The sequence below is a fragment of the Myotis yumanensis genome, unplaced genomic scaffold (assembly GCF_028538775.1).
Source record: "Myotis yumanensis isolate MYYU_CA2020_CCGP unplaced genomic scaffold, mMyoYum1.0.hap1 SCAF_12, whole genome shotgun sequence".
In the NCBI taxonomy this organism is placed as follows: domain Eukaryota; kingdom Metazoa; phylum Chordata; class Mammalia; order Chiroptera; family Vespertilionidae; genus Myotis; species Myotis yumanensis.
The window spans coordinates 43,671,646-43,698,358 of NW_027223763.1; the positions used below are offsets into that span (position 1 = coordinate 43,671,646).

The 26,713-nt window shown below is 40.9% G+C and overlaps 1 protein-coding gene across 3 annotated transcripts in view; it reads right to left on the reverse strand.

Annotated features, from left to right (window-relative positions):
* PIP5K1B (phosphatidylinositol-4-phosphate 5-kinase type 1 beta) overlaps nt 1-26,713 on the reverse strand; it is a 284,538-nt gene that overhangs the window by 61,669 nt on the left and 196,156 nt on the right. For 2 of the 3 annotated variants that reach the window (XM_070431544.1, XM_070431542.1), the window contains exons 8-13: nt 21,777-21,988; nt 19,857-19,940; nt 19,686-19,734; nt 16,333-16,417; nt 10,604-10,765; nt 7,913-8,057 (exon numbers count right to left, since the gene is read on the reverse strand). In XM_070431544.1, coding sequence (XP_070287645.1) covers nt 7,913-8,057; nt 10,604-10,765; nt 16,333-16,417; nt 19,686-19,734; nt 19,857-19,940; nt 21,777-21,988 — 737 coding nt within the window. The remainder of the gene's footprint in view (nt 1-7,912; nt 8,058-10,603; nt 10,766-16,332; nt 16,418-19,685; nt 19,735-19,856; nt 19,941-21,776; nt 21,989-26,713) is intronic. The other variant, XM_070431543.1, reaches the window with a different exon arrangement.

Below are 26,713 nucleotides of genomic sequence, written 5' to 3' on the forward strand. Positions count from 1 at the left end.
CTGACACGCGTGTCATAGGTTCGACATCTCTGGTCTAGGTGATGGCTGCCTCCTGCAGCTACTGACCTGGGTCTCTCCCCTTCTCCCTTCATGCTGCAGCCTCCCCACACTCCATAACCAATTCCCTTTACCAAGTTCTCTGAAATTTCAAATGTGCTTTCTGCTTCCTTGTCTGGGATGTTTTTAGTCACTAATGAAGTACTCTGCGTGGCTTGTTGCCAAGGCAAGCCCACCTTGCCCTTCACAGTGGAACTTACCAGAAAGCTGCCAGGTGTTACGATCTGGGATCACTTATTTTAACAAATACTTTGAAGTGCTTCCTGTGTGCCAGGTGTTGTAAATACTTTCCAATTATCATTTCATAATAATCCATATTTTACAAATGAAGAAACAAGCACATAAAGGTAAAGTGACTTGGCCAATGCTAGATAGCTAGGAGTGGCAGTCTGAGGGCTAGTAATCTAATGAATGACTTATAATAATTAAAATGCAAGAGAAAGACCCAGCCCCGGGAGGGGTTGGGGGTGGTAAGAAGGGCTGTCTGCATGGTTGGAGTCACCAGACTAAGAAGCATAAATGCACAGAGCCTGGAGAGGTCAGATTTAATTCCGGCATCGGCAGGAGGCCTGCAGAGGGGCTAGTCCCAGGCTGGCACGTAGGCTCAGCAGTGTTTATAACAGGTACTGCAAGCCGGCACTGTCCCTCCCTTGAGGTTATGGTTAGAGAACTGGAGTTGGTGGAAACTTGTTGCAACCAACTTTCCTCTCCCTTCATTCTGTAAGTGATAAATGTCCTGCTAACCTTACGGTGTCATCAGAAGAGAGTTTTCTAAATTAGCCGAAACACAGCTAACAAAAGTCTCTTCTCAGTGGCCATGTAACATTTGGTGTCCACCTGCAGAACTGGAAATAAAAACGTGAGGAAATAGCCCGAGCCAGTCTGGCTCAGTGGATGCAGCATCGGCCTGTGGACTGAAGGGTCCTCAGTTCCATTGCCATCAAGGGCATGTATCTTGGTTGCAGGCTTGATCCCTGGCCCTGGTTGGGGCGTGTGCGGGAAGCAACAAATCAATGTGTCTCTTTCACATCAATAGTTCTCTCTCTCTCTCTCTCTCTCTCTCTCTCTCTCTCTCTCTCTCTCTCTCCCCTTGCCCTCCACTCTAAAATAAAATCAATGGAAAAATATCCTTGAGTGAGGATTTAACAACAACAACAAAACCTTGAGGAAACAGCTATTTTAGTTTCTTGTGAATTTAAATTAAGATGCCTTATTTTGAGTGTTTGAACACAGCCAGTCTCTCACATCTTGGAAAGTGAAAATCCTCACTCAGAATTACAGGGGAGAAAGACAAGGCAAATGAATGAAGAGGAAGAGAACTTGTGTGGATATTACTGCATTTCCATTAAAAGCATCATCTGAAAGTCATCTTGACTGAGATGTGACCATGTGGATGGGGGCAGCCATCGAATAGCTGAGGCCCGAGCCTTTGGTGCTATGTCAGTGCTATGGGCAGAAACGATGGCTCTACTTTTTAGCCATTTGACCTCAGGAAAGTTACCTAATGTTGTAAAGCACCCTTCATCTGTCAACTAGAGAAAATAAACACAATGTCAGGGTTGATTTTCAGGGTTGCTGTGAGAATTAAGCAACTTCATTCATGTAAGGAACTTAACACAGACTCTTAATATGGTCCAATAATGAGCTATTATTGTAGTTGTTATAATTATTATTAACAGTTTGACTAGTACGATGATAAAAAAAAGTCTCCCACAGCCATGGTGCTTTTAAGAAGGAAACTTAGCCAAAGACTTCAAGGATAAACACCATAGGTAGACATGGACTTAAGCCCACCACTTTGCCTACTGGGAATATTTCAGTTATTAAACTGCGAAAAATGGCTCAAACACAGGGCCAGGATTCATGTTAGGGAGAAGAACACAACCAATCACTGTCTGCGCAGAGCACACACAAGCAGAGGCTGGCGTACCTACAGGCCGTGACGAAAGAGTGGAACGGGGGGAAGGACAGAGGCTTGGGCCCCAGAGACCTGTGCTCTGGCTTCAATCCCATGAGCAAGTCCTGTGACCTTGGATAGGTCACATAATGCTCGGCATTTGTCCTTCCTTATAGTTTAGATAAATCTGTACGTTAATGGGTCCTCTGAACTTCACAGGTGGATGGCTCTTAAATGTGAATGGTAAGCAGTTTGAGGGGAGGGGCTTGTGGCTAGAGACAACTGTTCGCCCCTCTCCTGGGTCTATAATACTCCCTGGGCAGGAAGAAAGGGGCACAGAACTGCGGTCCGATCCACTGGCTCGGCCTCTGAGGCTTGGAACGTTGGAGTCATCATTTAGAAAGCCTTTGCCAGCTGTCCTTCTATGTGCAAATGAGCAGTGACTTTTCCTCTGACCACCTACCCTTCTCACAATGTTCCCAGTGTCTCCAGGGTGAGCCCACCATTGAAATAGCCACCAGCAAAGCAGGAGACGGAACAGCATGGTGATGTCGGTAAAGGCATCTTTGATGGTAAAGTAGAAAGACATTGGAATGCAGCAGGGCTTTCGATCCTTATGCATAATCAGAGCTTTAGCTTTGCTACCAACTGTGCAGGAAATCATGAAAAGAATTAATATTCATGAGTCTAACCAATTTCCACATCAAATTGTTCTTAACTTTGAGATAACACACTTTATGTGCCTCTGCCTTTCTCGGTGCTCAATGCATACCTTCTTTAAAAGAACAGAGTTCCTACTAGGAAAGAAAAGCCAAGAATCAAAACTTCAGAATGTAAACCCCACTATTTGCCTGGGAAGCATGTACCCACAACAGTTTCTCTCTGTTCCTGTGAAGTGCACACTGACTCAGAACTGCACAGTGAAATACGTGCTCCCAATCATCAGGTTCAGCAGATGCTTTACACACGGCACTATTTTCCTTCGCTTCCTAGTCAGTTTTTGAAGTACTCTTAAAAAGAAAAAGAATGGATCGCCACTGGAGTTTTTGAAGTTATAGAGAATAATCCTTTTTAAAAAGGAACAATTCTAAGGACAGTACTTTCTCGCTGCAGGATGCGATTTTGGAGTGGAGACATCCAGGCATTAATCAACACCTTTCAGAGTCAAGGATTCGAAAAAGACGGGTGGAATGACAACCGCTAGTTGAAGTACTTACAGCTGATTAAAGTGCAGTTATATATAGCATAATGTTCAGAAGGAAAACAACCACTTGGCCTTAACAGAAAAAAATGATTCATAAAGAAAGAAAGGGAACAACCCCGATGTGAATGATAACATCAACGTTCAACTCCTCTCCTTTGCAGGCTCTGGAATTAGATGTTAAACCCTAGCAGGCTCGATGAGGTTTGGAATCCTTTGTATTTGTTGCTTCAAGAGATACCATGAGGACTAGGAGGGCTGTCAAGGAAGACAGGATAGAAACAACATCTGATCGTTTCTCTTCAGTTTGCTGGTAAGGTTTCCCTGTGGCATAGTCAGGGTTGGACACGGTAGGTGGGAGAAACAGGAATATTGATCCTCAGGAGTTGGGACGCCATTATTTGTCTTGAGGGTTCTTAGCACCTTTGTGTCTTTCCTGCACCTTTTCCATACTACTTCCCTAAGGCAGTGGGTAAGATATGAGGCTTGTCTGTGGCTTCTCCTCTCCATGAACGCTAACAGCTGGAATACCCACAGGCAGGCAACTGCAGAGATGAGGGAAGCAGAGGGTAGTGAGCTGGAGGGTTCACGCTTCTCCCCTCAGCGGAGCAATACCAGGACCCAATGTAGCCAGGTGGTGCCAAAGCTAGTGGTTTTTCTCTTTTTTTATTTTTATTGATTTCAGAAAGGGAGAGAGAGAAACATCAATGATGAGAATCATTAATTGGCTGCCTCCTGCACGCCCCCTACTGGGGATTGAGCTCACAACCCGGGCATGTGTCCTGACTGGGAATCGAACCATGAATTCCTGGTTCATAGGTGGACGCTCAATCACTGAGCCATGTCGGCAGGGCCAAAGCTAGTGGTTTTTCAAAAGAATCTGGGTATTTTCGTGAAACTGCTTAATTCTTAATTGTTAGCTTATTTAAAAACATTCTGGGTTCACCAACATGCTTTTCCCTGGCTTGCTTTGTTAGCAGGGCACCCACTGATTGTGGTAAAGGCTGCGGGCTGCTGGCGGGCCAGCTGGGTGGTGTGCTCAGGGCTGATTCCCAATGTCCAGCCGGTGCGCATGCCCCCAGCCTTTCCACAGAGTTTGTCAGCACTCGGTTCCCTCCATCAAATCCCTTTCCGAGTAAGATAGAATTGTTTCTTGTTCTTGTCACTGAACCCAACCTAGGCTGACAGATGTGAAATTGCAACTTGGAGATATAATGCCAAAAAAGATGTATTTCAAACAATTCATTTCAACAACAAAACAAAACAAAAGAGAAAATCATAGAGAACATTTATGTTTTTCATATTCAAATAAATGATAACCAGTGTCAGCATAAATAAAAGGACCAAGAATTACACCACGGCCTGGAGCATGCAGAGGCAGGGCATGCACTGGGGGCTCCCACACTGGCCAGGAGGGTTGGGAGTCAGCAGGAGGCAGTGCTGGACCCTGGGAGAACCTTATGAATTCCCAAGAGTTGAATACCTTAGCCAGTGGTTCTCAATCTTCTGGCCCTTTAAAACAGTTCCTCATGTTTTTACCCCCAACCATAAAATTATTTTCATTGCTACTTCATAACTGTAATGTTGCTACTGTTATGAATTGTAATGTAAATATCTGATATGCAGGATGGTCTTAGGCGACCCCTGTGAAAGGGTCGTTCGACTGCCAAAGGGGTCGCGACCCACAGGTTGAGAACCTCTGCCTAAGGCCAACACTGGATACCTAACTACAACCACTGACACCCAAACAAACAAACACAACCCTTAAATTTTTATGCTGAAAGTTCTAGCAAATAATTTAATAGCATACCCAATTATATGACCCCGATAATGAGAACAGAGGCAAACCGTAAGTCACCACCACGGCTTCATAGGAGAATTGTTTTGACTGTGCAAAGAACTTCCTGTGACTTTTCAACCATCTTTCGAGTCTATTTACAGTTGAGAGCAAGAGAACGGTGTGCAGCTGGACCATGCAGATAAAAAAACATACCTGTTGCTTGACTAATTTACATAACAAATTCGAACAGTCAAAGTACACATTAACATAGGTATACGTCACCTTAAATTTTTCTAATCCAAGGAAGCTAACCAAATCACTTCTGCAGTTCAGGTGAGCCGAATAATTTATGATGGCGCCTTATTTGTTGGCCTTCTCACAGAGCTATCCAAACTGCAGCCCAGCTGAGATTGGTGGCTCACCTGGCGATTTGTTCCACTTCTCTAGACCTAGCCTGGCTGCCTCGCCTGCTGTCACCTAACTTGTATCCAGCCAAGAGAGAAAGAAACAGCGACAAAAAAGTATTTCTACAGAAGCTCCAAGCCTTCACTGGCCAAAGGACCGAGCTATAATCTATAAATATGCATATATTAAAAATGAATCTACCAAATCGAATGAATCAAGCTGCTAGCCTGAAGGTGGAAAATGACTTACAGTGTAAGAAGCACTTTACCTGCACAACTTTGATCTTGATTCTCGAGAGCTAGATTTCAACAAGAACTTGTTCAATATTTAACAGATAATTATTGAGAGTATGTACACAGTAGTCCCTGTCCTCAAATGAAAGCTAATTATAAAACTGTGTATGTAAAAACAGAAAAAGTATAATAGCTAATCCCACAGACAATGTTGTGACCTCTTTGTGAAGATATTTTCTATTCCTAGAAACAATGTTTGGGAACATTCTGTTTAAAAAGGAAAAATATCTAATAAATTAGTTTCCTATGTAAGAAATCTCAGTAACCCACCTCAGTGCTCACATTGACATTAAGTGTTTGAGAGTCACCATATTAGTTTCCCATTGCTGCTGTCACAAATGATCATAAACGTAGAGGCATAAAGCAATAAACATCTATCACCTTACAGCGCTGGTAGTCAGACGTCCTGTGTTCCTTTGAGGAAGCTCTCAGGCAGAATCAGTTGTCTTGCCTTTTTTGGCTTCTAGATTCTGCCTGCATTCCTCATCTCATGGCCTCCTCCTCCACTTCCAAAGCCAGCATTGCATTATCTTCAAAGCTTTCTCTCTCTCTGACCTCTGCTCTGGATCACGTCTCCTCCTCTGACTCTCATCTTCCTGTCTTCCTCTTTTAAGGCCCCAGTGATTACAACTGACCTATCTGAGTAATTCAGGTTACTCTTCCCACCTCAGGAGCTTTAACTTAATCAAATTGGGAAAGTACTTTTGCTATATAAGGTAATATAGTCATGGGTTCGGGGGATTAGCATGTGAACAATTTTGGGGGGGCATGATTCTGTCTATCATAGTCACTAATGTCACTCATATGAAAAGACAGTATGCAAATATCTTTGCAGCTATCTCTGCAATATTAACCAAGATTGCTTGCTTAAAAAAATCCATTCATAAGAAATTACTAAAAAGAGAGAGTGAGAGAGAATAAACAAATGAGACATCAAACTACATCAAAAAGTGTTTGCATAGTGAAAGAAGCCATCAACAAAATGAAAAGAAAACCTACTGACCGGGAGAAGATATTCCTCACTGATGCATCCTATAAGGGGTTAATATCCCAAACAAATTAAGCAACTCATATAACTTAACAGCAAAAACCCCTCCAAATAATCAAATTAAAAAATGGGCAGATGACCTGAATAGACATTTCTCCAAAGAGGACATACAGGTGGCCAACAACATATGAAAAGATGTGCAGCATCACTAATCATCATGAAAGAAATGCAAATTAAAACCACATTGAGATATTACCTCGAACTCGTCAAAATGGCTATCATCAATAAATCAAAAAGCAAGTGCTGGTAAGGATGTGAAGAAAGGAGAACCCTTCTGCACTATTGGCGAGATTGTAAATTGATATAGCTACTATGGACAACATTATGGAAGTTCTTAAAAAAACACACCAAAAATAGAACTACCATTTGACCCAGCAATTCCACTGCAGGGTAGTTATCTGAAGAAATCCAGAACACTAATTCGAAAAGATATATGCACCCCTATGTTCACTGCAGTATTATTTACAATAGCTAAGATAGGGAAGTAACCTCGCATCCATCAATAGATGAATGGATCAAGAAGATGTGGTATGTATATATGTATGTATGTATAATGGAAAGTTACTCAGTCATAAAAAATAGTATCTTGCCATCTGTGATAACATGGATGAACCTAGAGGGTATTGTGCTAAGTGAAATAAGTCAGAGAAAGACAAATGCCATATGATTTCACTTACATATGGTTGCCAGTTGGGAGGGGATTTAGGAGGATAAGTAAAAAAGGTGAAGGGATTAAAAAGTACAAATTGGCAATTATAAAAATAGACATGAGGATGTAAAGTACAGCACAGGGAATATAGTCAATAATATTGTAATAACTATGTATGGTGCCAGATGGGTACTAGACTTACCAGGGTAATCACTTTGCAAGGTATATAAATATCTAATCGCTCTGTTGTACGCCAGAAACTAATGTAATATTGCACATTAGCTGTAATTAAAAAATAAATTTAAAAATCATTAAAATAAAAATGATGAAGGATTTGTCTTCTTCCACGGAACCAAACATAATGATTAACGTAAGAAAAATCAGAGGAGTTTTTCCCTAAGGTGCATTTCTTGCCACAGTAAAAATCAAGCAACAATGTTCTCTCTCTTTCTTACTTACGGAGCAGGTGACAGGCACATCCTGGTTGTTAGGGACGGCATGTTCTCATTCAGAGATATTGATCTAGTTGTGATGTTGATGTGGTAACAGCCGGTGTGGCAATTTGATCGCGTCAAGTATTACCTGTTTGAATACAGCGTCGTCCTGTCGTGTGGATATTGTTCATTGACATATAAGGAAGAGGATGAAATGGTGGTCGTCAGGGAAGCAGCTTCAAACAGGGATGGCGTGCTAGGCACCAGGTCTGGCCTGTGCCGGGATCCCAGCGCTGGGAAACAAAAGCAGCACGCACATCATGAATCTCAGTAAGAAATGCAGCTCTCGTGTCTATAACCATTTAAACGAGTCAAAATCATTCATTTTACACATTAGGCTGCAACTTAAATTATGAATTAACTGAGCTCCAGTGAACTGCAGCAGAAATGTAAAAGAGTTTCTTGCAAACAGGTTAAACAGGAAGGAAAATGCAATAATTTACAAAGTGGCTTATGGAAATGACATGATGAGTGCTCTTTTAAAAACCTAATAAAGTGATTTACTGTTTCAAAAGATGACATACAAAGCTCCTAGGGGCTTCAGGAGATAATTCAACAGAGATTGAAAGGATGATTGGCAAATGTATAAACACAAAGCAAACCTGATTTCCCTCCCCAGGCTATGCATGTATCTGTGATTCTCAATTTGGATCTAAGAACTGAGACTTTGTAAGAGCCAGGAAACATGTCGTATATGCTACAGCCAGCTAGTTATACTTGAACCACGTTGGAGCCCACACATCTTTGAACACTATCCCTGGCTCTTCTTGACATCACATTTGAATAGCAAGGCTGCCTTTTTAAAAATGAGAAAATTCTTATTTCTTTTTTAATATGCAAGTATCTATGAAAATTCTTATCCAAGAGACCTCCCTCATCAGGAAAGCAGAATACTCAAGGCTGAGGAGTGACCCATGCCTACTCTCAAGATTCCATGTGGATTTTTGAATCTGCATCATTTTCTTTTTTTTTTTTTTTTAAATTTATCTTTATTGTTGAAAGTATTACAGATGGCACCCCTTTTGTTCCTCTATGAACCCCTCCCTGCGCCTTCCCCTCCCTCCAGGCCTTCACTGCACTAGAGTCTGTGTCCACGGGTTATGTGAATATGCATATAAGTTCTTTGGTTAATCTCTTCCCACCTACCCCTGCCTCCCTGCTTCCCTCTGAGATTCATCAGTCTGTTCCATGCTTCTCTGTCTCTAGATCTATTTTGTTCGGCAGCTTATTTTGTTCATTAGATTCCACATATAAGTGAGATCATTTTAAATCATCTTATCCTAAACTTTACACAACTGTACATCCATTATTGGCCAGCCTGTCAGAGACAGTCCTTTAAACAAAGGATGGCCACGCAGAACAAACAGAGTGTCTCTAAAAGGAGACCTGGGAGCCGAAACCGGTTTGGCTCAGTGGATAGAGCGTTGGCCTGTGGACTGAAGGGTCCCAGGTTCGATTCCAGTCAAGGGCATGTACCTTGGTTGCGGGCACATCCCCAGTAGGAGATGTGCAGGAGGCAGCTGATCGATGTTTCTCTCTCATCGATGTTTCTAACTGTCTATCTCTCTCCCTTCCTCTCTGTAAAAAATCAATAAAATATATTTATAAATAAATAAATAAATAAATAAATAAATAAAAGGAGACCTGGGAGTGCCCAGAGAGCGAGGATAATGGGCGGACCAATCCTATTCTTAAAGTTCTGCTATTGGGTAGTAAGTAGATATTTTATTTTTTAATTTTTATTGAGATAGAATTGACATATAACATTGCACTAACTTTAGGTGTACAGCATAATGATTTGAGATATGTGCATACTGCCAAATGATTAACACAAGAAGTTTAGTTAACACCCATAGCTACAACCCATAACACATAGTTACATTTTTCTTCTTGTGATGAGAACTTCTAAGATCTACTATCTTAGCAACCTTCACATATGCAATAGAGTATTGTTAACTAGTGTTACTAGGCTTTACTGTGGATTCTTTTTAATCATTCTCCCAAACTAAACTAAAAGACAATAATAAAAACAATATAACTGGAAGGTATTTCTAGTATTCCATTATAGGCACAACAGACTCAAAATTATATATTTTCAGGAAGTGTGTGTGAATGGAAACTGATCCTAACAGGCACTACCACGTGAGTGTGATGTTTGGGATTTGGGATTTGAATGGGGTATAGATGGGTTGGTAAGCTAAGGAGAATTCTCATGACCCTAGTTTAATTAACTTGGGACTGGGAATTCCTAACCATGCCAATGTTTAATCTTATACTCAGGTTGCTCAATTTAGGGATAAATCTAACAAAAGTTAGGCAAAGAGAAAATTATAAAACTGATTCAATTCATTAAAGAGGACCTAAATAAATTGATAACTCGTTACATTGTGATTGTATGTATATATGTATAAGTATGTGCTTATATGTATTTTATGTGTTTGGAAAAAATATATATCCACACATAGAACAAGGTCTAGTAGTACAAACACCAAAATGTTCAGATGTGTTACCTTTAGGTAGCTCTTGTTTTTGAATATTTTACTGTCTTTTAATTTATTTATACCATATATCATATGTTGAATTGTTTATGTGTTTTAAAACATTTTATGTTAACTGTATCATACTGTAAATACCCTTTAAGATTATATAATGGGCTTTGCTTTTTAGAGCAGGTATTCTGTAAGCTTCCTACTGTGAGTTTACATGTATAAATAAAATAAAAATAAAATAAAATAAAATCACAGGAATGTTTTCTTTCTTCTGCTTTAAAGTTCTGTACCTTTACCTTCTTCATCAAGGCTGCTGAAACTCTGCCCTTCTGTCAGCAAATCTCGCTTCTCATCTTTCCATTCTTGGCTGATTGAGGACACAATCTCCTGTGAGGTCGCCTTCAGGGCGGCGATGGAATTGCACCGTTTTTTAGAAGGCGAGGCCTTCAAAGCTAGACAAAGGAAAAAGGGGAGACAAATGAAGATACTTATTTTAAAGCCACATTAATATTCTATTTATTAATATTTTTATTATTAACATTTTAGTAATTATTTGAGTAGCATGCAAGAAACTTTTTGGTTTATATACATGAGGAAAGGGAAATGAAATTGTGTTTTGGCAATTTTATTTGTTCAAAATGACTTAACCTAAATCAGAATATCCTAGAATAAATTTGAGTTGAAATGTCTCCCCAGATTTTGAAATAAAAGTCTTATTTGAGGTGAAATTTAAATGTTTTGTTGCTAACTAGCTATTTTTCCTCCTCCAAGCAGTGTTTTTTGTTTTATTTTTACTGCTGGGAGGAGGCTGGGTGGGTGGGTAAACGCAGATGGTAAGCTAAGGAGAATTCTCATGACCCTAGTTTTATTAACTTGGGACTGGGAATTCCTAGCCATGCCAATATTAACCTTATACTCATGTTGCCCAATTTAGCCAAGTTACTTCCGGTTGCTTTTTTCTTGCAGCAACTTTCCACTGAAATTTCCTGCCCTTTGGGTCTTTTCTAGGTCATGGTTATGTCAGATGTATAATTCACTTCTGATGTTTGTATAACAGTATTCTACAATTCCAGAAGTGTCTTGGGAATGTGAACCGAGGCAAATGTACTTCCCCATCAACCATGCTCACAAAGGCTGTGACTTTATTTCTGATACATCAGGTGGCGCTGCCTCGGCTGCAGCTGGACCACCCCCATTTATGTTCACTCTTTTTTTAAAAAAAGTGTTTTTCTTGATTTTAAATAGAGAGGAAGGGAGAATGGGGAGAGAGAGAAACATCGATCTCCTCCTACTGGGGATTGAGGCTGCAACCCAGGCATGTACCCTGACCAGGAATCAAACCGGCAACCTTTTGGTGCATGGTTTAACCCTCAACCACTGAGCCACACCGGCCAGGGTTACATTCACTCTTTGCTGCAATAATTCTTCGTGGCTTTCCATGTTATAGAATTTCCTTGGAGGGTAGAGGGAGAGGGAAGTTGAGGCTTATTTATGTTGTGCTGTCCCCTGAACTTGTTTTTGGCAGTGTCTCTCCTCCTTGAGGTTTGCATATAGGGGTAACTTGACAGCAGATGCGTTACAGTAATTGTGTTTGGCCTTGGGAATTTCAGAGAGTAGATTACACTGCTTATCGGGGGCCTTCCCATAGGCAGCTTGCAAGAACTTAATTGGAGAAGGACTTTGGGACACACAGATGCGGGAAGCATAGAGGGCAATCTCTCCACTGAACGAGAAGGGACAGTTTATGTGTCCCATGAGGAGTCTTATCACCATTACAATATAATCACCATCATAAATAACTTTTGTAGAGGGCTTTAGAGTTTGGAAGCCAACATTCACATTCTCAAATTATCCACATGGTCGTCTAGGGAGACGGGCCCTTTTACGGGTCCAGAAACTGAGAACAGAAACATGACCTGCTTAAGGTCACCGAGCTAGAAATCATGAAACCCCAGGTGTCTTTCATTTTTACTTAAGTTATCTAATGGGGGGTTCATTTCCTAGCTCTCTTAGCATTCCATTTCTAGTTAAAGTGAAGGGGGGGAAGATAAAACTAGAGTTTGTTTTTCTTTGAGGGGAGGAGATTTTAAAAACGGATCAAAATTGATTTTCATGGTAAATAAGTGGCCCAAATAGATCACATTTTCCTTATCCTCCTCATCCTATCAAAACAGTGGGTCACATTTGCTATACAGGTCTGAAGTAATATCCCATTCACTGGCTTTTGCTTTAATACTGAGTCTATGAATTTATAAAAAAAATTTTAATAAAACAATTGGCAGATGGTTTGGGTTAGCTAGTCACTTTCTTTTGTGCCACAGAAACTCCTGGATTTGTCTTTGGCTAAAAACAATATCTGGGGATAGGTATCCCATGTCCATTTCTAGCCCTACATCCTGCCACTCAACAGCCTCTATACCTACTGCTTTCTATCTCACCTATCTGCCATTCCCTGAACCTACCCCTGGGCCTTTGTATATGCCGTTCCTTCTCCTCGAGATGCCCTTCTTGCCTCTTTTCCTAATGAACATTTAATTGGCCTATATTTTCAGGACTTTGTTTAAAAATTCTTCTCTCTGGGAAGTTCTTTTGGAAGAACTGCTTTTATTTTTCTCTGTATACCTATAGTAGTGTATGCAAAAACACTATTCACCATTGTTACATTATAAATCTGGAACATGGTCCAATCCCTGACTCAAGACAGACTTTCTATATTATTAATGCTTAGCATAGTACCAGGTATGTAACAGGTGCTCAAATGTTGGTTGAATGAATGTATTACTGTCCTAAAATCTTAGGACAGTTGATTTCTAACCAATTAATGTACCATTTAGTCATTTCAAGAAACTAAGTTTTAGTAGTTAGACATATTATCTGAGTTGAGAATTTCAGTGAGGTTTCAACATTATGGGAACTAAAATTTCCAGAATAATTTATAGGAATTTGCAGACATTATTACATTGGCTGCATGACTCAAGTCTGGGCGAGATGAATGGATTTAAGAAGGTTAAACAGGCACTGGGTAGCTCAATTGGTTAGAGCATCTTCCCAATAGCCAAGGTTGCGGGTTCTACCTCAGGTCAGGGCACATACAAGAATCAACCAATGAATGCTTAAATAAGTGGAACAACAAATTGATGTTTCTGCCCTAGTCAGTTTGGCTCAGTGGATAGAGCGTCGAACTGTGGACTGAAGGGTCCCAGGTTCGATTCCAGTCCAGGGCACATGCCCAGGTTGCAGACTCAATCCCCAGTAGGGGGTGTGCAGGAGGCAGCCAATCAATGATTCTCTCTCATCATTGATGTTTCTATCTCTCCCTCTCCATTTCTCTCTGAAATCAATAAAAATGTTTTTAAAAAATTGATGTTTTTCCCTCTTTCTTTCCTTCTCTCTCTCTCTCTCTCTCGCAAATCAATTTTTTTTTTTAAAGAAGGTTAAGCAAACTGATTTGAAAAAAAGAAATTTGAAAACCAGGTACTTTTTTCAGGTATTAGTACAGCAGAGTTTTCACCTACAAAGTATGCCTTTAGGCATTAAGGGCTTTAAATTAATCACAGTTGATAAAACATCCTGAAGTTGTACTTTCACTTGTCAGTCTTACTAATTAAATTACTACTGCTTGAAATGCTGGTAGTAGATGAAAAGTCCATTCATTTGTCTGATTATTAATCAAATAATGATTGAGTGCCTACAGTGTGTCAGGAAATGTGCCAGGTGCTGGGAATATAGATGTATCTATGAGAGCACCAGACACAGTCACACTTTTAAGCAATTCACAGTCTAGTGGGGAAACAGAAAAACAGCTTTCATAGCAGAGTATGGTAAATTCCATGGCAGAAGCACCATCTAAACTGAGACCTGAAGGAAGACCAGGGGAAGGATGGAGAGAGAGATGCCACGGATTGTAGCATTAATTTCTATTCTAGTAAGAAAGCAAACCTCCCAAGATGGGGGCTCATGGAGGAAACTCACTAAAGCTGGGACACCAGGGGCCACAGGCTCCATAACCTACCAGCCACGGGAAAGTCATGCTTCCCCAGCCTGGCAAAGGGTAAAGGAAGGCGGAAAATCGTCCTTGAAAATGTGACCACTAGTTGGCAGTCAACCAGACCTGCAGGCCGAGTAAGCACTATCTTACAGCTCCTCTGAGGCAAACAAAGCCAACAAAACAAAAACCTTAGAGAATTTAATTGGTCTAAATTTGAGACCAATTTTAAGATTCCATGGAGAGAATCAAATGTGAAACAAAAGTTTTTCTTAAGACTGAAAAAGGCTAAAAAAGGAATGGTATCTTTAATATGTAGAATTCATATAAATCATTTGAAAAAATAAACATCTAATATAAATGAGCAAATTGTCACAAAGCTCCATTCTCAAGGGAATGGCATATGGCTAATAAACATGAATAATGATTGAACTTGACCAGTACTTAAGAAACACAAAATAAAACAACCAGATAACATTTTTTACTTATCAGCATAGCATAAGTTACAAAGAATAATTCTGGCTAAGGGCTAGAAGGGTTCAGATTGCTTTGGAAGCCTACAGTGATATAATCTATCTCTGCAGTTATGTGCATTTTAAACCCCCTAATCCTCCTTCTTGAAATGTATCCATAAAAAATAATCATAACTTTGGACACAAAATTTTTCTAAAATGATGTTCATAAAATATTAATTAGAAACAAAAAGGAGAAACAATTTAAATGTCCAATAATGAAAGATAGTTAAATAGATGATGGCATGCCATATAATGTTAATGTATTGCAATTTTATTTTATTACATATATATTCTTATGACAAAATTCACCTCTAAATTTTAAAAAATTTCCCTGTGCTTTCTTCTTTCACTTATAGGTAGTTTAAGAGTGTGTTATTAAATTTTCACATATTTGTAAGTTTTCCAGTTTTTGCTCATTCATTCATTCCATTGTGATTAGAAAAAGAGAGAAGAGGATTAAAAAGTACAAACTTCCAGAAATAAGTCACAGAGGTGGACCAGGGCAAACCAGCCAGCCCTCACCCGTGCACCAGGCCTCTATCCTATATAATAAAAGGGTAATATGTAAATTGACCCTAACAGCAGAACGACTGGGAATGACTGGTCACTATGACACACACTGATCACCAGGGGGCAGAAGACGCTCAATGCAGGAGCTTCCCCCTGGTGGTCAGTGCGCTCCCATAGGGGGAAGCTCTGCTCAGCCACAAGCCAGGCTGCCAGCTGCCAGCACAGTGGTGGTGGTGGAAGACTTTCCTGCCTCCTCAGCAGCGCTAAGGATGTCCGACTGCAGCTTAGGCCTGCTTCCTGCTGGCAAGTGGACATCCCCCGAGGGCTCCTGGGCTGCCAAAGGGATGTCTGACTGCCAGCTTAGGCCCGTACCCCCGGGGAGCGGGCTTAAGCCAGCACATGGACATCCCCCGAGGGGTCCCAGACTGCGAAAGGGCACAGGCTGGGCTGAGGGACCCCCCCCTGAGTGCACAAATTTTTGTGCACCAGGCCTCTAGTGTTAACTATAATTAAAATAGATTTAAAAAGCTTTTTTTGTATAATTTCAGTCTTTAAATTTATTGAAATTGTTTTGTGACTATCCTGAAGAATATTTTATGAGAATATTCACTGTTAACATTTTTATATATTTCATTAGAATTTTTTTGTACATGTAGGTGGGCAGACCAATAAGTATGTGTGAATAAATCTATAAGAACTAAGTGTACCTTTAATGTACCATTTTTATTTGTTGCATGGTATTCTATTACTCAATTATATCATAATATATTTAGTTAACCAACATATCATAGGGTTAAACATTGAGGTAGTTTCCAAACTTTTCCATTACAAAATAGGACTTTAATGATTATGACATCAATAAGTACCTGACTGTGACACACTTAATTATTGATTACTGCTTCTGGAAAGTAAATTAACTCTTCCGATAAAAATTGTGCAAAGATACACATACTGAAGTCAGCATGTAAGTGCTAAAAGTAAAAAAAAAAAAAATCATTAAGAATCTTACCTTGAATTTTCTTGAAAACTCGGGAATTCATAAACTTCAGAAATCTGTCTGCATAAAAGCTCGGTCTGTGAACGGAAACAGTGTCCTGAAAAGACAAATCAGGTAGCACAGTTTACCTCTCAGACAGTTCATTTCAAGCTCGAAGAAAGATCTATGCACTGGCTCTCTGTGGGCCAAGGCCCTGAACTAGAAGGTGTGGGTGTGGAGAGCCAGAAAGAGCAGTGCCTGGGTCCCAGGAGGCCCAGAAGTTGGGCTGCGGGAGGAGGATCACAATCGGAGCAAAGATTCCAGATTCTCATGATGAAATAAAGTACTAAGAGGGGCAGGTGGGAGACAGCAAAAAGGCTCTGTTCTATAAACCCAAACGGATCCTTATTCCATTGTGTGCCCTGAGGGGCTTTTAAATTCTTTTCTACAGACGGGCAGCCAGTGCCTCAAGTCATCTGGAAGGAAGGGGAACACTTTTAGTCAGAACAAAAACTGGGGTTGGAAACAAGCAAAACAACCCTAATGTAAGAGTGATATCGAGGCAAAAAAAACAAAAAAAACAAAAGTGTGCTGGTTTCATTTCCCAGTAATAAGGCGCACTGACACTGGGAAGATGCCTAGGAGACAAGGCTGACAACTGCCGCAACACTGAATTATCTACTAATTAGGTAGAATTGACTTGCATTAAATTGTTGACCCAATTTGCTCATGCTTGGTAGGAGTCTTTAAGATGGAAGGGGCATTTTCATACAAATCTTACAAATCCAGGAAAGGAGATTGATGTAGGAAGTTAATCCTGTATGTTTATTCAGTAATCATGTACTATCCAAGAGATATATTCTAGAAATAGTGTATTTGCTTATTTAATGCTCCATTTTGATTCTAGGATTGTGTATTCTGCTAAGAAAACTTCTAAAAATGTGTTTAGATTCAACCAAATGTCTGCAGTGGGTCTGGAAGAGAAAACACACGTTGGACCAAAGGCCCGGAGACCTGGTGCTGGTGTGAGTCCTAACTTCACAAGCTTTTGTGACCCTGGGAACAGAGTGTCTCAGCGTGTCTGTTTCTTCGTCTGTAGAACAGGGTGTTAATGTGAGGCATGAGGTCATTCTGTAACCAGCCTGTTATGAAGGACATTGGCTAGAACAGCCCTCTTTAGCCAGTGATAAGGGTCCTGTAGACGATCGGGGATGCTGTCAATGTGGTGGGAAACATCCCACTGGTTGGACATGCTCTCCCCCCAGTATCCTGGCAGCTCCTGTCTCAAGTGGACACATATTCCCCACGAGTACAGTAACTGAGAAACATCTTAGGGAGCAAGGTGATTAAGACCCAGCCTTGCCTTTTAAGAGAAGTTGGACTGCAGTTCTCTTTGGTATGAAGAAACATCTATAATAATAAAAGCGTAATATGCTAATTAGACCGGACATCCTTCCGGATGTCCTTCCAGACAACCTTTTGGACGAAGCCGGGGCTGTGAGGGAAGCCTGGGTCCTGGTGCCTGCTGGCGGCCGGAGGGAAGCCCAGGTCCCAGGTGCCAGAGGGAAGCCAGTGCCAGCAGACAGGGGAAGGAAGGTTCTTGCATGAACTCTGTGCATCGGGCCTCCAGTTGTTTAAATAAGAGGCACGTTTGTTAACAGACATACATCTTAATTATTGCTTATAATTTCACAAATACATAATCAACACAGAGAATGTCTTAAAAAAAATCAACACCAAAAAAAAAAAAAAAATAATAATATGCGTTTTAACTAGACAAAGGTAGGGGTCTCTTAGAAGCATCTGACCAACAAAGGACCAGGCCATTCCGATCAGCAATCTCAGCTGGTAACAGGAATTAACGTTGTCTTGGAAAACAGAAGGGGGTGCGAGAGGGAGTGTTCTCTCTCTCCCTTCCATGCTCAAGGCATTATGGAGTCCCTACTTTTCTCAGCTGAAAGGGAAAAACTTAAAGAAGGAATCTTTGGTCTGAATAATAAGCCTCACTTTAATTCTTAGAAACAGACTTGTGAAGCTGTTGTTTACAAGTGCATTCCCACTGACGTCATTCCACAGCCTGTGGACAAAATGCAGATTTCCCGCTGAAAGGTTATTACCAGGCTTCCTCAGAACGGAGAAAATACGTGTGCGAGGAGAACAGCGTCTATAATTTATCCCTTTTCAAAGGAAAGCATCTGCTAACATCTTTTACAATTTTGTGAGCAAATCTGGGACCCATGTATTCTTTGGAATTGTCACTTTAAGTTATTAATTGAGGGAGGCTGAGACCAGTGAATGTTCTGTCAGCGGCAGGAAGTCCAAGACTAACATCAGATAGGAGCACCCCTGTGAGCAGGGGTCGGGGTGGCAGGGAATAGGGAGGAAGGAGGGGGGAAAGAGAGGGAGAGGGAGAGAGGGAGATGGAGGGAGGGAGGGAGGAAGGTAGGGAGAGAGGGAGGTGCGGGGGAGCTGCTTCTTGATAACTATTTTCTTGTTCTACCAATTCTGGGTTGAAAAGACATTCTCTCCTCAGTGAGCTTTAGTCATGTATAAATCCGTAACAACGGAAAAGCCTTCACTTCCCATGCCCTTATGTGTTAGGTTCATTATTTATTAAATCCTCACATTCGTCCTATGAGGCAGGTACAAGGTACTATGACTTTGCCCTGGTAGAGGTGAGAAATCAGACTAAGAGAGGCCAAATAACAAGCAATGTGTCTGGGTCACATGGCTAGTCAAGTGGTGAATGCAGGGTTCAAATCCAGGGCTGCCTATCATCAAGGTCAGGTTCAAACTCGTTCTGTAGCTTGGTCTTGTGACAACTTCCAACTGTCCTACTGGTCTTCCCAGTGCCTATGAGAAGTCTCCATTTACTCATAATTTCTTCAGATTTCACACAGAAACAAGATCATTTGGCTTTCCTGGCCTTTGTGTAGCTACCAGGCTGGATGGCCTCTATTTGGATAGCTGTTCCAAGTTATGTTGTCTTCGTTCTTTTTTTTTTTTTTTTTTTTTTAAATATATTTTATTGATTTTTTACAGAGAGGAAGGGAGAGAGATAGAGAGTCAGAAACATCGATGAGAGAGAAACATCGATCAGCTGCCTCCTGCACACTCCCCACTGGGGATGTGCCCGCAACCCAGGTACATGCCCTTGACCGGAATCGAACCTGGGACCTTTCAGTCCGCAGGCCAACGCTCTATCCACTGAGCCAAACCGGCTTCGGCTGTCTTCATTCTTAGATCTGAACAAGCTGAGTCTGATTCTGAGTTTGTAAAAACACTTGTTTCCTCTCCAAGTCTAGTGACACAGCTTTCCAGACATACTCTGAAGTCTCCGAGAAATCAGAATATACAGTGTAATAAGGAACACGAAAGCTACTTACCCCGTCATAAACAAGAGCTTTCCAGGAATGTTCTAACTTCTTCATTAGCCTAAGTGTAAACAGGCAGAAAAATAAAATGAGAATGTAAAACCCCTCCCACTTGGTGAATTTTCAGAATCTTTTGTTGATGTATTTTTTTTTAATTATAAAAGACTCCCCCCAATTTCTTACCTATATGATTGCAGAATGTCAATAATGCCCATAAATAAAAGTAGTTTTTCTCCCCTATGGCTTTTAGCTGGAATCCCTCCCATTCTGTTGATAAAGCAAAAGAGAAAATATTTTGTAATATGAGAATAGGAAGTTAAAAGTCATTTCTAATAAATATAAATAAAAATGGACACTCTTTAGGAATTCTGGACTCTCTCTCCCTTCATCATTTTGTTCCTGGTCTCAGTTAAAGTTTTCCTTGGACTCCAGCATGATGTAGTTCCCACAGATCAGAGTGACACCTAAGCTATCAGCTCTGGAGAACTGGGTAGAAAGAGTACAATTTTAAAAGTATTCCTATTTTAAAGCCATGAGCAAGAATTTTAAATTATTTTAAAATATTACTTTTTAAAAATGCAACACTTTTATATGTTCACTATGAGATTTTAAAATAAAATATAGAAAAGCACAAAGAAAAAGTGTATAAGGAATCCATTCCCAGGATGCAAAGATAACCTCTCTGAAATCAATAAAAATATATTTAAAATATGCTTTTATTGGTTTTAGAGAGAGAGAAAGGGTGAAAGAGAGAGAGAGAGATAGAAACATCAATGAGAACCATCAATTGGCTGCCTCCTGCACATCCCCTACAGAGGACTGAGCCTGCAACCCGGGCATGTGCCCTGGCCGGGAATTGAGCTGATGACTTTTAACCACAGAGCCACACCAGCTGGGCAAGTAATGTATATTTTAAGGACTGTAATATTTCACTACACTGATGGAAAATAAATATCTTGATTGTTTGACATTTAGATAGATTTGCAAGCAAGGATTTTTTTACAGTTTAATATGTATGAACTTCCTTTATGAAAGTGAAATATGCTTGTGGTTTAGTTATTGTTGAAAAATCTGAGAAGGCAGCCACTTACAACCAAGGAAAATGATTTCTTTCTTTCAGTCTCTTTGCTCAGCTGGTACACGCATGTGATACAGTCAACCATTTCAATAATTTTCTTTGGTTGTAAGTATTTCTGTTAGTCGGTATTCACTTTATACAATAAGCTAACTAATCCCAAAGTTATTATCACATCTGGCAGTGGCGATGGACCACATCTGCCAGGGGAGAGGTCTAGAACAACAGAATCCTCTTATGCAGATAAGAAGCTCTTAATTGGGGACATAATTCCAATCATGTATTTGCTTAGATACATGTTTATTTAAATTCAAAGTATGATGGGTGTTTGGAATATGTAGTAAATGGGGGTAAAAACATTTTCAGCCATCATTAAAAAATAGAGCCATTGGGGCGAAAACATGTGGATGGAAGAATGATAACTCAAAGAATGGCTACCCATCCCGTCATCCACAGATGAACAGAAATGAAGCCTGGCTTAGGCGGGCACTGGAAATATCAAGGGGAACATTTTATTAAGTATATGACTGTCTAACCACTATGCTGTACACCTGAAACTAATACATAATAATACTGAATGTAAAAATTAATTTTTTAAAAAAGAGCAGAGTTTGAGAGGAGAGAGACCCAGATATTTCTTCTCTATTCCCTCCATGTTTCAGTCCAGGGTTCCAGCTCTGGCTGCGTCCCACAGCCACAGTTCACTCTGGCACCCATTCTCCAGGGACCGTGGGGCTCCTCCCGTTGCCCTGTGCCTTGGGGTGGTACTAGTCTTTGAGCCCTGACGAGCTATTGCTGCGTCCCTTCACCCCACCCACACTTCTGTTATGAGCCCCTCCATTAAAGTATCTTCACTGGAAACAAACCAACAAACAAAAAAGGAACTGAAACCCGGCTTAGTTCATTTCAGCATCAAGTAGGAATCTATTCCCCAAGAGCCACCATGAAAGTAACATGATTGCATTTCGTCACTCAGTGATGTGGGCTGCCCCAACCAAGAGGGTCTATGGGCGGGTGGCTGCACGTACGTGTCCGGGTTCTCTGTGATGATCCCGTCCCCAGATTTCCCTGGGCCCTGGATGGATTCCATTGCTGTGGAGTAGAGGACCTTCTGCATCCCAGGCCGCTTCGCATCAGGCGCATTTTGTGCCGTGTCCTCTTCTTTCTCTTTGAGGCAATGGTCTAAGATGTGGATTCCCAGCAAAAGGCTATAGTCCATGATCTTGAAGCTTTCCAGCACCTGGATAAGGAAAAGAACCAGGAGGCCGGTCAACTCCAATGGCTTGTAAGTCTCATCTACACAGAACCAGAGAGCTCTAGCTATACAGACACATGGCACCTGTGTCCCTCCAGGAGGGTAGCTGATAGAGGAAAAATCAAAATAAAAACATTTGAGGCATTATTAGGTCTTGTGCAGTAAGGATTATCATAATGGCTCCAAGATAGTATTTTTATGCAAATCTAAAGTAAGCACATCTTTTCCTAATGTTCCACATAGTTACTCTAATGGTACTTATTGAACAATTTCCATGTGCCAGGTCCTAAATGGTTTACTTGGGCTCAATCCTCACAACTCTTTGAGCTACGTACTATTCTTCTATTTCACACGTGAAAAAATGGAAGACACAGAGATCAAGTAATTTGTTCAATGCCACACAGCTTGTAAGCGGCATTGGCTGGACTTGAACCCAGAAGTCAATTCCAGCACCCATACTCTTAAGCACTAGGGCAGAGAAACCAAAAACCAATGGTCTCTACATCTTGTACCCTCCTCAGCATGAAGACTCAGCCGGAATATTTTTGTCTGGATCCTGCTCTCAACATCTTAATCTTGCGAGAGTACAGTGGTCTCGTCAAAGCTTGCCTTTCAAAGTTGCCATTTGGTTCCGTAGCAAGTCTTTTTAAAAATGATGATCTCAACAAAGAACATGACTTACTGCTTAATTATCCACTTGGCAAACAGTGGGGAAGAGCAGGAATTAAAAGTAGTTGGATGCAGCCAGCGAGATAGTGATGTTCTGACAGGAAAGTGATGGGAAACAAGGTCAAGATAAGAGGAAGCCAGCAGGGCTTTCAAGTGTAGGTGAGGCTTTGACCCGTCTTCAATGATGAAGATTGCTTAAGAGGAGCCCCTGAAAATGGGGTATTTTCCTCTCTGATAAAATTATTTTTCTATTAGTTTGTACATGATTCTCCTCCACAACAGATTTTTGTTGTTGTTAATGCTCACCCGAGGATATTTTTTCCATTGATTTTTAGAGAGAGTGGAAAGGGGAGAGGGGGAGAGAGAGAAACATCTATGTAAGAGAGAGACATCGATTGGTTGCCTCCCACACATGCCCCGACCGGGCTGGGAATGAACTGGCAAGCCAGGTACGTGCCCTTGACCCGGATTTGGACCCAAGACCCTATGGTACTAAGACTGGCACTCTAACCACTGAGCACACCAGCCAGGGAACAATAGATTTCTTAATGCCTGGCATTTCACACACAAAGCTGCTTAAAACAGCCCAGAAAGTAAGACCATCCTGAATGGCGGCAGAGCTGACTCTGAACATACATGGTAATTTGTCACTTAGTTAGGAAATGCCTTTGAGGTGCAGAGTCTATAGGTACTTGTTTAACCAGCAGTTGAATATCCAGAATTTCCTATGCTTCTCATTTTCCCTCGGCCCAACTGCTTTTTGATCAGCCATTTATGATACTATAAAGAGGGGTCAGGCCTGAGCATCTGCAAACCTGTGGGCCTTCACCACACCCACACTTCATGGACCATTTGAGAGCAGGCTCTGTGAACAGAGCACATGTGGCCTTGGGAACATGGGTTACCTCTGGGCCATACATCTTTGCTGTCAATGAGGAAAATGGAAAGTGGGCTGCAAAGGAGTATCACCTACTCCCTAGTGTTCACCCTTCATCTCTTGGATGCTAAGTTGGGAACTTTCAGAAAGGAGGCCGACAAGAGCCGAGAGGAGAATCTTATTACCTGCGAGGTTTAGGCGGTGAGACGTTCTAACCCAAGAGCCAAGAGAGTGGCCTGATAGTAATGAGGGCCCAGCTTCCCTAACCTGAGGGGGAGTGCTCCAAATTGGAAGGGGAAGGAAGGGTGATAGGAACAGCTTTCCCCATGGACTCAACACGATGGCATCAGCCCCCCTGATTGGTTTGAATGCCTCACCCCTCCACAGCGTAGCACGGAGCCAGAAGACAGGGCAGCTCTGCATCAGGGTTGCCAAGAACCCAGCTTCTTAAAACACGAATAGAGACTGGATGCTTACCTCAGACAGAAACAAGTGCAAAGGGATCTCAGGCCTTTTATTAGCCAGACTGAATGGACAGCTTGGGGATTGTGTCCACTCAGGAGCTCCATAAACCTGCACAGGGATCACCACCTGCAGATGCCAATTTTCATACCACATTATCAGTGCTAGTGGTCCCTTCTTACGCCATTGGATAAGGACATGCAGGATAAAGAGCATGGACTCTGTGACCTTTGGCAGGGGTCATAGCACCTCCCTGTGTCTCAGTTTCTTCCCCTGTAAATGGTGACAATGATATTACCTACCTCATGGGGTGCTTGTGAAAATTAAATATGGCAATGCAGGTGAAGTGCCTAGAAAAATTCCTGGCACAAAGAAAGAGCTCAATTAACTGCTAGCTATTATCATCATAATTATAGGTCATGGTGACTCATTGCTCACGCTAGCATGAGAGATTATAGATATTAGGTTGAAATAAACAACCCTGGAATTATACTTCTGAAATAAAAAATTCCTAAAAATCCAACAAAGACATGACTGCATTTCTAGCTGCTTACCAGTACCCTTCTGGTGAATCCTGATTCCTTTAAAAGCTTTGGGTTGGTGGGTGCCCAATAGTATAACTTGGATAGTCAATGGGAAAAGGTCAGCTGACAACACAGCAATTCTGGTGAAGAGGCTATAAAATGATGGCCTTGTGATCTAAGGGAACAGTCTCCATTTTAATGGGCAAAAACCATAGCCTTATGCCCTAACAGCTCAAACTACTGCTTGGTAAGGATTCCCTTAAAGTGATGAAACGGCTTCAAAAGCAAATGCTAGTGATGATGTGGCGAGTTCCTAACAGGCCTGGGAGCATACAGTGAAGAGTGTTACAGATTGAAAGGCACTCCTGATACCATCCTATTTATCTCATTTTCTTCTGCAAGCTACTCACACATTAATTCTGCTTGTCTCTTTAGAAAATAATTTTTCTTATATTTTTAATGCAATGTCCAACCTGAACTGCTTCGTTTGTACTTGAAGTCTCTTTTCTTGCCCAAGGACAGGCCAAAGAGAACATGTGCATTTTATACGTGGTACAAAATTAGGCTGCGGTCCAATTTCAGCTATTGGTGCTATCCCAGTGCTTTAAGTGGTCGAATGTTTATCCTGGTTTATTTGTTTAAAAATTAACTTCAAGAGTTTATTTTTGTGTAGGGTGTAATTTGGTGGTCTAGTTTCACTTTTTTGCATGTATCTGTCCAATTTTCCCAACACCATTTATTGAAGAGACTGTCTTGACTCCATTGTATGCTCTTGCTTCCTTTGTCAAATATTAATTGAGCATCATGGCTTGGGTCGATTTATCAGTTCTCTATTCTGTTCCATTGGTCCATATGTCTGCTCTTATGCCAGTACCAAGCGGTTCTGAGGTAAGGACATACAGGATAAAGAGCATGGACTCTGTGACCTTCGGCAGTTCACAGCACCTCCCTGTGTCTTGGTTTCTTCCCCTGTAAATGGTAACAAGTGGCTTTGTAATACAGCTTGACATCTGGTATTGTGATTCCCTCCTATTTTGTTCTTCTTTCCCAGGATTGCTGTGGCTATTTGGGGTCTTTTTTAATTCCATATTCATTTTTGGAGAGTTTGTTCTAGGTCTGTGAAATATGCTGTTGGTATTTTAATGGGGATTGCATTGAATCTATAGATTACTTTGGGTAGTATGGACATTTTAATGATGTTGATTCTACCAATCCATGAACCCGGTATATTCTTCCACTTGTTTATATCTTCTTCTACCTCTTTTTTCAATGTCCTGTAGTTTTCTGAGTACAGGCGTTTTACCTCCTTAGTTAAGTTTATTCCTAGGTATCTTAATTTTTTTGTCGCAATGGTAAGTGGGATTGTTTAGCATCTCTTTCTGTGAGTTCATTATTGGTGTATAAAAATGCCAAGATTTCTGGGTGTTAATTTTGTATCCTGCTATGTGGCCAAATTCATTTATTAAATCTAGTAGTTTTTTAATGGAGTCTTTAGGATTTTCTAGGTACAATATCATGTCATCTGTGAATAATGACAGTTTTACTACTTCTTTTCCAATTTGGATACCTTCATTTCTTCTTCTTGTCTGACTGCAATGGCTAGCACTTCTAATACTATTTCAAACAGGATGGGCAAAAGTGGGCATCCCTGTCTTGTTCCTGTTCTTAGGGGAAATGGTTTTAGTATTTGCCCATTGAGTATGATGTTGGCTATAGGTTTGTCATGTAAGGCTTTTATTATGTTAAGGTATGATACCTTTATTCCCACTTTACTGAGAGTTTTTTTTTTTTTTAAAAAGGGTGTTAATTTTGTCAAATGCTTTTTCTGCATTAATTGATATGATCCTGAGAGATTAAGAAAAAGCAACAAATAAATTTGTAAAAGAGATTCATTTTCTCTCTACTCCTAAATTGGATTGTCAGCATCCTTGAATAGTGCCGCATTGTCAGGCTCCTAACTTTCAGAGTGAAAAACCTTAAAAATGATCAATTCCAATCCCATTCTATGGGAAGGACATGATAGTTAGAATTTGGTGAGGAAAAGTCACTATCCCTAAAAAAAAGTTAAAGAAGAAAAAGATAACTGTACATATATTTTAAATCAGCTTTTAAAACGTCTGCAATGAAAAATTCTGGGTACAGATTTTAGGGACGAGCATTGCAGATCTGCATCAATTA